General features: G+C 39.6%; 1 protein-coding gene across 1 annotated transcript in view; it reads left to right on the top strand.

The window, feature by feature from the left end:
• Nucleotides 1-10,285, top strand: part of KCNK10 (potassium two pore domain channel subfamily K member 10) — a 56,595-nt gene extending 46,310 nt beyond the window's left edge. The window contains exons 6-7 of the mRNA XM_066551688.1: nt 1,167-1,309; nt 3,257-10,285. Of these exons, the coding sequence (XP_066407785.1) occupies nt 1,167-1,309; nt 3,257-3,877 (764 nt within the window). The 3' untranslated portion in view covers nt 3,878-10,285. The remainder of the gene's footprint in view (nt 1-1,166; nt 1,310-3,256) is intronic.
• Nucleotides 10,286-11,717: the final 1,432 nt, after the last annotated feature.

The raw sequence follows: 11,717 nt of genomic DNA, 5'->3' as shown, positions 1-11,717 counted from the left end.
ATTGTAACTACACTCATATTGAGCCTTGATAAAATAAAAGAGTCACAGAAATGTCTCAGATTGCAAAAAGCCAAAGGGGAAATGCTGAACTGCGTTGTCTGGTGATTTTAACAGGGAAAAACCCTAAAATCTCTCTGCAGTCATACAGAGGAAATATGCAGACCTCTGCCTGAGTCTCCTGGCAGGTTTGCTCTTTGGGCAGGGATTTACACAGGTATCCCCAAGGGGATGTTCACTTGCATTGAGGGACATGGCAGTGCCCATGGGGCTCTGCAGACTCTTTCCTGCTGACTCTCTTCCACTCAGGGCTGTGCTTGCCTCTCACTGGCTCATTCTTGCAGTGCACATAGCACTGTGATGGGACTGAGAGTCTCAAAAGTGTGGTTGCTTTCTTTTGTAAAAATTTCTGCATTTTACTCTATAGCAGGCAGCAACCTGGCCCCTACTGCACTTATTTGGGAGTCTTCATAGTCCATTAGGTATGCCAAATGTCTCACTTCTTGTTTTGCCAGCTCACCCAGAGACTTGCATGAAGAACAAGATAGTATATTTGTTGCTTGGTTTGATCCATATCTCCTATGAAGATACTGTCCAGAGAATGCATCCCTCTGAATGATTCCCAAGACTGTACAATCTTATTTTCAGGGCTAATGCATGGTTGGCTTCCTGTCAGATACCCTGATTTGGAAGAAAAGGCTACATTTCTTTATTCTGCACACATATCTCTCAATCCTGTAGCTAAACCCAAATAGTCTCAAAACTCTAAAGGGCTTGATCTGTAAATTTTCTTAACTGTGAGGCTGCAGGCAGTTCGGAATAAGGAAGACCAGTTATATTAAATTTTTTTCTTGGACAGATGTTTGTGCTGTTGCAAGTACTATCCAAGTAGAATTTCAGAGCTGCTTCAGCCTATGAGCAGTATAATGGAAAGTATTTATTGAGTGCTCTGGCAGATCACATAGCACCAGAACAATAGGTAATTTTGAAGACTTAAATTAAAACAGACTGGGTTCCTCCCATCTGACAGGCTTTTTGTCTTATTATCAGAACTACAGTACTGTTGACAAGAGTTAGGAAATACTTTTAGGCATTTTTCAGAATTGCAGATATTTTGTAATGATTTTGGCACCTCATGATTTGTAAGCATAATTATATGCTTATTTCAGGAGGAGATGCTGACATCACATACATGGAGTGGTATAAACCCTTAGTGTGGTTCTGGATCCTTGTTGGCCTTGCCTACTTTGCTGCCGTTCTGAGTATGATTGGAGACTGGTTAAGAGTCCTCTCCAAGAAGACACAAGAAGAGGTATGATCAGTAATTTCTCAGCAGTTTGTCATTTTACAAGAGAGATTTAAGGGCCTGATTCCTGCTTGTCTAAATAAGGATGCTGCTCTTCATGACTTGGGCTAAATATGCCCTGTGGTTTACTGTCTGCCTTTGGTATGCAGTTAACTCTGATCTTTAGCTCCTTCACAAAGGAAGAGAAAAAAACCATGGAAGCAACCAAGGCTGTTACACCTCTATCAGTACTCAAAAATACACAGAACACATCAGTAGGATTGCAATTATGGAACGAGACACCAGCCTTCACTCTTAAACTAGTTATGAAATCGTACTAAAAATTTAAGTGTCCTCACCTTAAAAATTAGGAGATTTTCCTGTCTTTTCCTATGCCAGGGAATGTGGTTCTGAATAGAAGTTTAGATTCTGGTCTCTTACTGTATACTCTGTTTTTAAAAGTTGAAGAAACTGAGTAGTCAGCATCAAGGAGAGCATGATTAAATTCACTCAGAACATACCCTCCCTGATTCAAAGAAGATGCTGCTCTAGTTCCTATTTTTCTATTTTTCTCTTTCTATTTTCCACACTTATTTGAGTGTGGATATTTTCCACACTCAAATAAGTGTGGAAACCAAAAAGGCAATTGCCATGCCTCTAGAGCTGAAGCCTGTGGTGGAGGATGTTAGTAATTTAATTTCAAATTTTAAGGCAACCCTGCTTTTCTAGGAAATTTTACCTGGCAGGGTTAACCAAATAGCAAAATTTGGCAGGGGGACAGTGCTGTTTCTAATTTTTGTAGGCATCTGCACCACCTAAGGCCTGGTGCATCCCCCATGCATCTCCATTAATACAGGGGACTGCAGAGAGCACAGCTGTTATGTTGATCATCAGGCACCCACAGGGAGGAATCTGGTCTCCCACACAGATGCCTTCTGCCACAGTGCTAAATGGACACCTGCACATCTGGCCTGCAGAAAAAAAGATGACTCCTTGTGGGCTATTGGATGCAAAAACTTGAGTTCAGGCTGCAGCAGCACAAACAACTCATTGACCATGGTGGGCTCCTGCAGACACTGTACTCCTAAATCTGTTCTTTAGCTGAACTTTGAGAAAGGCTTGTTTTAACTGAAATATTGCTTGGTCATTTATCTTGATTTTTCTCATTTTGGAAAGTATATTTATTGAGTACCGACATTGCTTGGTGCTTTATTATTAGCCATTATTCCAGCCTCCAGTGCAAAGGAGTAAAACAGAGAAAGACAGTAGGACATTCAAGGACATAGTCATACTGCCCATACAGAATGTATGTTGAAAACTCCTCCAGATGGTTTGACGGTGTGGTATTTGGACAGATGTGCAATGGAAATCTCCATTAAAGACAGCTACATTTGTCCCTGAAAATGAACCCTAGACTGGGGGAGTCAGAGGGCCACTTGAAATTAGGTAATGGGTATTAAACATTAACTGCTCTGTGACCCCGTGGCTCTAAACAGAACCTTCAGTGGGACTAAACGTCTGCATCCATGAGCAATACAGGAAAACACATTCCTGTACTGCTGCACTGGTTGTTGTGTTGTTCTGAAGTGTATTGGTTTAACTGTGTGTGATTAACTTTGCCCACTCTTGACCATCTACTGCTGACATTATGAGTCAGGAATTTCATTCTTAATCAAGGATGGATTAGTATGAACATGTCCCATGATGTAACACAGCTATAAAATGTATGGGGTGGCAAAGTCACACAGGCAGATGAGTTCTATGTCACATAAGCCATCAGTTGGTTTGTTTAGAGTTTGCCCAGTGTAAGCCCTTTACTACTGAAGTTTGGGACCAGATGGATGCAGTGGAGATGGGACCTCTTCCAAGTTTCATGCCAGAGAAGAAAGTGCTTGTGTTACTGTTACTGTTCTACAGGAAAGATTTTTCTTTTTTTTTTTTTTTAATTAATTTCTCTTTCCTCATGTTGTGAAGGTTGGAGAAATAAAAGCCCACGCAGCAGAGTGGAAAGCAAACGTGACGGCCGAGTTCAGGGAGACGCGGCGGCGACTCAGCGTGGAGATCCATGACAAGCTGCAGCGGGCAGCCACCATCCGGAGCATGGAGCGCCGGCGCCTGGGCCTGGAGCAGCGGGCCCACTCCTTGGACATGCTCTCTCCAGAGAAACGCTCTGTCTTTGCTACCTTGGAGACAGGACGCTTCAAGGCCTCCTCTCAGGAAAGCATCAACAACAGGCCCAACAACCTGCGCCTGAAAGGGTCAGATAAGCTCAACAAGCACGGGCAGGGGGCATCTGAGGACAACATCATCAACAAATTTGGATCGTCCGCTAAGATGACCAAAAGGAAAAACAAAGATGTCAAAAAGACCATGCCTGAGGATATGCATAAAATTTATGAGACCTTCAGAAACTATTCTGATAGAATACTGGATGAAGAAAAAAAGGAAGAGGAGACAGAGAAGATGTGTAATTCCAAGAATACTTCTAGCACTGCAGTTCTGACCAACTCTATCCAGCAGCACTCAGACCTGGAAAATGGAGTGATTCCCAATGAAGCCAAAGAAATGAAGCAGAAAAACAAAGTGTTACTTTAAGACAGAAGTTAAATGTTAAAAGATGTTTGACTTGAATTAACAATGTTGGTGTTTTTATATACGTATATATTGAGACACGTGCCTTATACAGACTCCTTATTCAGTCTGAATTATATAGCATCCAAGAATATTTCACTGTGCCATAAAGACTCAAGCTTGCTCTGCCAAAACAAATCAGGAACACAGCACTGCAGAATGGCAACAGAAAGCTACGCACATGGAAATTTCAGCCTGTATAAGATTACCAGGGCAAGACACAAAGAAGGGCTTGGACCATGGCAGTATCACCAGAGGGCTCCTACCATGGTGTGATATTAGACAAAGGGCAGCTATGCAAGAAGGGCCTGTGAAAGGGATGAAAAACAGTGTATCTTTGTAATGGAATATGCATCCATAAAGCCTTTCCCTGGTGATTAAAAAAAGGAGAAATGATTGGAGTGAACTAGACACTTTCAGTAAGGCTTAGTTTACGTTTTGGCACGTGATCCAAGCTAGATTTTTTTTTTTTTCCTATACTGGAGTCAGATGCATTACCTTTCTAAATGCCAAAAGAATGTCCATGGACACAGCTAGCAGCTGAGTGCTGGTTGGAAAATCAACATAGACATAAGTAAGGGTTGGATTGCTCTTTTCAGTAAAAAAAAAAAAAAAAGAAAAAAAGAAAAAGAAAAAACAAAACAAAAAAAACCTCTGTGGGTATTTATCTTAAGCAATGAAAAAAACATAAAAAAGAAAATAAACAAATGGATTTTTTTTTCTCATGTAGGAAAATTCAATGTAAAGTCACAGCAAGAAAGTGCATATGAAGAAAATACAGCATTTCATGTTATGTTCTTTAAAAGAAGAGAAACATCAATTTAATGATATTTGGCTAAAAGTATAAAACAGTGGGCCAAGTTTTTTTTTTTTTTTAAGAATTTATCATTCACACCTTCCACCACTGAAAAAGCCCCTTCTATTTTAATGCTGTAAGACTATAAGGACAGAAGGGAAGCTGTAGATTTTGCATGTCAGCAAACTGCTGTTCTCTAGCTAAATCTGAATTTTTAAAAATAGACATAAAAACATATATGTGATTCAAATGAGGGCCAGAGCTACCATAGAATCTCAGGGCTCTCTGTTCCCTTTTGCTGGGTTTGGTTTAGACATAAGCTGCTGTCATAGTCTCAGAAAAAAAAAGAAAAAAGAAAAAAAGAAAAAACAAAAAAGAAATTTAGGAAAAAAATATTGTGGTAATCTTTTAAGTGCTTATAGCTTTAAGTGCCATTAATGCTGTCATATTTTTTAACTTTTTAAACAAGTATTTTGAATTATTTGGTTCATTTTCTTTCAAGTACAATCTTTGTTGGAAACTTGCTATCCCTTTTATAGATAAGAACTAAAGATGATCTCTCTGCATTTCTAGACTAAAGTGAAATGTAACTAAACTGTGGGCATTTTTAAAAATCCTTTGTGCTGTCTGGGCATATGAATATGAAAAATAGAATTGTGTTTTCAAAGAAAATGCTGCAAAATAATTAATGGGAATTGCAAACATACTAAATTTTTATAGTGTCAACCTGTGGGCTACTGGGAGGGCGATTGCAGATAGAAGATTATGCATGCTGGAAATGAGATACACATGATTGTACCAGCAATGTTTTCCCTGAGCTTTCACAAAATCCTAAATATTCTTGCAATTCAAACTGTAGGCTTATAGGTAAGGTAAGCATGGATATTGATTGCAGAGACTCATGCAAGCTAGTCAAACATGCAGACATCCACAGGTCATGCAGACACAGACTTTTGGAATTGCATGCTGATGTCTACACACACAAAACTGCATGTATGATTCTCTGATACTTTCTGAGATTTTATGCACAATAAGACAACTCAACATCAAACTGGCCACCAGAATTCAAGATTGCCATGGCTATGAACAGAAGCATGGCACTGTGTATGCAGATTTTGAGTATACATATTTGCATATCTAATAACTCTGCTGAAATTGCAGGAGGGAGCCAAATTCCACTAGTGCAGAGGAGGAAAGAAGTTTTTAGTTTGTTGTGTCTGCTGGTTACTTCTCTTGAAATATCTTATCATATTTCTAATTTTGTTATCTGTCTGAAAATCAAGGAAGAAAAAGCAATGTTTGAAAAATTTCAAGTCATTTGGGATTGCTCTAACTCAATATGATCCAAGAGAAATTGAATTCTGCTTACTTCACCAGTGAATCTCTGAAGGTGCAAGGCTGCGCTCTGGCTTCACCTTACCAGAGACAGGACAGTAAGCTCAGACCCTGGAGAAGGTTCCACTTAACTCAAGAGCTGCCATGGCTTCTGGAGACCTTCGTGCCAGACAGCCCTGTGCTTGGTTTCACACACACAGTGGCTGGTGACCATCCCAGGATCCCATGCTTGTCAGGCCCCAGGCAGACACCAGCAAGGTGCAGGTCTCCTCAAGCTCTGGAGCTCTTTAATCCACCTGTTACTGCTGGTTTTGGGCAGGCCTTGAGTTCCACATATAAGCAAATGTTCTGTAGTCTTATCCATGAGCATCACTAATTCTGTAGTGTCAGGATGGATGAAGCGTATCTGGACATAGCAAGGCTGTTCAGATCTGGTGTTTTATTGGTAGGAGGTTAGGAGTGAAAGCTACAGTTTAGATTTGTGTTTGAATTTCAGAAAAGGTTCAGAAGTGCTAAGATGTACAATTAGGGTCTGAGAATTGCAGTAATTCCTTGTTACATCATCCTGTGCTTTGCATCTGTGAAGGATCTGGCACTAAAAACATCTCATCTGACTCTGAAAGCACGCAATCCATTCAGTTTTGCAAATAATTCTCCTTGGTTACCAAATGCCAAGATCAATATCATGCATGCAGTGTTATCTGTTCTTCAGATGAGTTCTCACAAGAAATGCTTGCCTGCAATAGAAGAGTTCTGCACAGTCACACAGACATCTGTAAGGATATGGGAGATGCACTTTCCATATATGAAATATAAAGTTTAGCCATTGCCAGGGCATTTCTTCTGATTAAGGTCAGGGAAAGTAATGTCTGCCTTGTAGGAATTATCTGTGTGAACAGGGAATTGGACAACAGAAAAATCACAGAAAACAAATCGACATGGAAAAGTGAGGAGGCAAAATTTGTTGGGCAAACTCAGAACTGTTAGCTCTGATGCTAGACAAAGACAATGACATCTTGGTATAGTTTTAATCTTAACTTTCTGAGTTGTCAATCTGTCCCCTGTCCATATTCTATGTGATGGTGTGTGTATAACATTCTAATTTCTGATTGGCCATGCCATGCAGGAGCCCCTGGCTGACATTTTATCAGCTGTTTCTTCAGCATCCCCTGGTTTGGGATATGATAGTTCAGGGACAAAAGGTGATGCTCAATAAACTCAGTGAGATACTGAGCAGAGCATTTGATGACCTTTTATATGAAAACAAAATGCTCTCTTTCATTCCTCTCCATTTCTATGTCTGTGAAACTTGCTGAGGAAGTTGCCAGGCTATGACAGGAGTAAATATTTTCTGCTAGATGGTTGTCTATTAAATACCTCAATATACATAATTTTTATTATAATGTGGGAAGTGCAAATGGTGTATTTCATAGGGGGCCAGATAGAAACATCTGGACACCTAAGATGAGGCTAAATTGCTTTTACCCTTTTAAAGGGCATCCCTTGGTTTTAATTGTCTGCAACAACTTGAGAGAGAATCTCAGTTCACACATCAAGTGTTTTTATGGCTAAAATTCTCATCTTCTGGCATTTAGTAACACCTATTAAAAAACTTGTAATGTTATTTCTAGTGAGGCTATTCCACCATTATAGAAATTTTTTAGCAAAAGTAGTCTGAACCACATCCAAAACTTCTTTCTCTAAATTAGTTTATTAGCTTATTTCCCAGCAGCCTGAAAATAAGGCTGGGTTACTGAAGGGTGAGTTACTGACTTTAACTCTCTGATCCTGCCCTGAGCATAACATGACTTAACATGGGAATTGGGACCTGAAAGAACAAGGAAACATGGATTTTTCTGTAGCTGCAGCCCTCACACACAGAGGATGACTCAGCTGCTGCATCCCTGTAGCTTTCAGCTCTACAGTCCCACTTTCCACCTCTTTGTGCAGGAGAATTCTGCTACACCACTTTGGGGATCCTTCTGAACCATTAACCATCATAAGCATTGCTGAAATTGTGCAGCTACTAGTTTTCAAAAGATTCGTAATTTCATTACCACTTAATAGGGAACATTATTTCTAATAAATCCTAGAAATAATAGTAAATAAAATACAATAATCCCCCCTCACCAGTGATTTATATTCATGGAACTTGATTTGGATTGTGGCCATGAAATTATAAATCACTCAGGCCTCTGCTGCCTGGCTTTAGGATGTTGCTAGTACCAGTCTGCTTCCTCCAAAGCCATTAATGGACTATGCCAGAGACATTCTGCAAAAGTCTCTAACCCATAATAAATGAAATTATGTCTGAGTTCAGGTTATCAAAACCTTGTCCTTAAAAGCCCTTCATTGAAGTATTTGTATTTATGCTGTACATGGGCTGTTTATTTGCCAGCTTTGGTTTTCTCAGGGGTTTATTTGTGTTGTCAGGTTGCATGATGTCTGCTACTCTCACTTATCCCATTGTCCACTAGAAATAAATTACAGGTAAAGACCAAGCATCATGTTATGTTGTGTACTAACCTAGAGCAGGAAGTCTTCTACTGAACAGATATGAATTTGAAAGGTGGCTGTTTCAGTCTTTCCTGTACATTTACTTGTTCTGAGCTATGTTTTGTCTAATCTAGGCCAAAATCTGACCCTGTACATCTCTGCAGTAAAAAGAAGCTACCTTGTTATTTTTAAGCTTTTTATAGCAAAGGCCTGATGTTATAATTAATCTCTACTGTGAAATTTATACTTACTGGAATGGCATTATATCAATACTAAACACAAATAAGCTGAGCTTCAGAAGCAGTTCCCTAGGCATTTAAATATCAATGAAAACACAAGGCAAATCGACACAAATATGTGGAACTCAAAAAAAGGCTTGTAGATTAATGTATGAAACTGGTTGGCCAAAATGTATCACCAAAATAGTAGATCTGAAAATTCCTTTGGGTTGCTGAAATTTTCCCAAGGTCCCCATCTTCTTTACTATCAGTAACAGTTACTGTCCTTAATACCATTGTTAAACTGGACTGTGTTTTTTCCTTCTGCCACTGCAGTTCATAACATTGTTAGTCTCTGTTGACTTGTGCTGTTGAAATCATGGAGGAAGCAGTTGCAAAAGCTAATTTGGAGTTGTCCTGGTGTAGCCAGTGCATAATCTGTGAGCTGGATCATGCTGGGATGGGAAGGTCACCCTAAAGGCAAGCCTTATTCACCCCACTGGTGAGTTCTTAGGAACCAGCTGAAGAATGGCCCCGTGCTGGTACCCCTCTCGTGGCTCACATAACTGGCTCTTGCACACAGGTTTACAGGTGATGCCTCCTCGCTCCATGCAGGTGGATGCAAACCTCTTGTGCTCCCTCCTCTCTGGTTGCAGGTCATATCTGAGCTAGGTCTTATCAGCAGGAAATGACAGGGCTGCTGCTTTGGGGGAAAGTGGACATTTCTATAGCATTTATCCTTTTGAGGCAAAGAGGATCTGCTTTCCCTCGCTGATCTTCAGAGCAAAGCAAAGGCAGGTGATACTTGGCATGTGAGAATACTTTTGTCTCCCAAATACATTCTATCCCCAAAGTGAGAGCTGGATGCTCTCAAGAGGAAAGCTTATGGTGCGTGCTGTGAGATGTAAGCTGAACATACCAGTTTTCAGTCTGGTACTATTTTTCAAACCACCTTTCAAACCATTTAGCAGTTTCTCAGATCCTGGATTCATATAGTAAGTTTAATTAGAAAAAAAGCAGATATTGTGTCTAGATCATATCTTCCCAACAATTTAAATTTATTCAGGGCAGCATATCAATGTAGTTTTAGAGTGATTCTTTTCCAAGTTCTAATAGAACTTGATCTAGATCTTGGACAGTACTGAGAAACCACTATTAGTCATTTTCAGCTTTGTATTTTAAAAAAGAAGTTTCTTAAAATTTGGGGAAACATTTTTTTGGGATGCTGTTCTAAAATTTTTTCCTGATCAACTTCAAATTGTATTATAAACAATCAGTAAAACCACTTGCAAGGGTATTTTATCTACTTTCTTGTCTCTGTCCCTCTTTCACTCTTTCTGTAAGATTCAATGGTGCTTTAGGAAGGCAATCTCAGAAAAATGAAAATTTCAGAAATGTCATTACCAGAGTGCAGAGCAGAATGTGCTTGTACCAACTTGATAAGTTTTGCTGCTATTGTCTTTATTTTATGATGTAATGTTTTGAAAGATTAAAAAAATTGCAACAAAGACCATCCAGATGAAAACATTTTCCTTGTTGGTTTTTTTTTTTTTCCTTCTCTTTCTGTTGTCTTATCATCCAACAATGGGAGAGGAACTGTAATAAATCTCCTCTTTTGTGTATCTCTAGAAAACAGTGCATGCTGGTAATATCACTTTTGCTGGAAATTTGAGCTTGTGTTTGCCCCTTCCTTCTGCCTTTCCTCTTTGGTTGATGATCCAGATTCCCGTATTTCCTGGGTGTCTAATTTGGGAAGCCATGGTGCTGGACTGGTTTCAAAAGAGAGACACAGATTTCCAGCCATACTTCTGTTCATACTTAGCCATTTCTGCATTTAGTGACCAGTCAATAGGGAAGCATGAATCAGAACGTTGAGGAGGCTCTGGCTCTCTTTCCTAGTTTCTTTACATAGAAACTATTTGCTAGAATGACTGGAAGAAGAAGTTATGGATGGAGAAATGAGGTGAAGCTTTTTGATGTTGGGAAGCACAGACAGGTTGGAGTTGTCTTTTACTGTGAATTCTTTTGTCTTCTTGCGGCTTTTTTAATGTCTGTGTTGACTATTTTCTATGTTGGGCCTCAGATTCCCTCACTGTCTTGTTTTTCCTTTAGCTTGGGAAATTGCAACACAGGCCAGTCCACTCAGAGGGTGCAAACTCTTGAGCTATGGTTCCTTTTGTCAGCATATTGGGGTGATAAAAATTTCCAGTAATCATGGTTCATAGTTCTGCATAGTGTGTATAGAGATCCCTCATGGCTGAGCCTTTGTTTGACTTTGAGAAAAAAAACCAACAACCCAACAAACCTTCTCTGGATTGAGCAAAACAATCACCCTTGTATTTGTGCTACCTTTTATATGCTGTTTGTTCTACTCAGTCCATACTGATTCTTGCTACTTGTGTATTAACTGTGCAAGTCAATACATATTTCTCCAAAGGCCACCTCCATCTCCAAAATTCTCTCTCTCTTTCCTTATGAGTGTCTTAATTGGACCTACTTTAGCCACCCCGTATCACTCTTATTTTTCATGAAAAAATGGTTATTTGCATTTTCAAGTTTATGCACATTCTGCCTGTTCACTTAGTTTCCAGGTCCAGACTTTATCAAGCTACAGATGTTTTCTCTGACTTTGTGACCTATTGCCTGGGATATAGAGATGATACTTAAGTTTCTGGAGTCCTCCAGCAAACTGACCTGTCGAGCAAACTGACCCAAGTCACTTTTCCAAGAGGTGATTGAGAAAGACAAAGGAAAGAAGAAGAAACTCCAACAAGCCAGCAAAAACCAAAGACTGGACATGTGACAAATTGTGAAATGTCTTTTTTTTTTCTCCAAAATCTGTATTCAGGATGCTGAGGGTTGCAGTAAGATTCTTGCTGAAAAATGATTTTCTCAGTACAGTCTGCTGTTTTGCATAATACCAACTGTTTTTGAAACAAATTGTTACATGGTAGAAAAC

This window comes from Molothrus aeneus, chromosome 6, assembly GCF_037042795.1.
Source record: "Molothrus aeneus isolate 106 chromosome 6, BPBGC_Maene_1.0, whole genome shotgun sequence".
Classification (NCBI taxonomy): domain Eukaryota; kingdom Metazoa; phylum Chordata; class Aves; order Passeriformes; family Icteridae; genus Molothrus; species Molothrus aeneus.
Note: the sequence above shows the minus strand (reverse complement) of the source record. Positions and strands in the feature narration are given on the sequence as shown.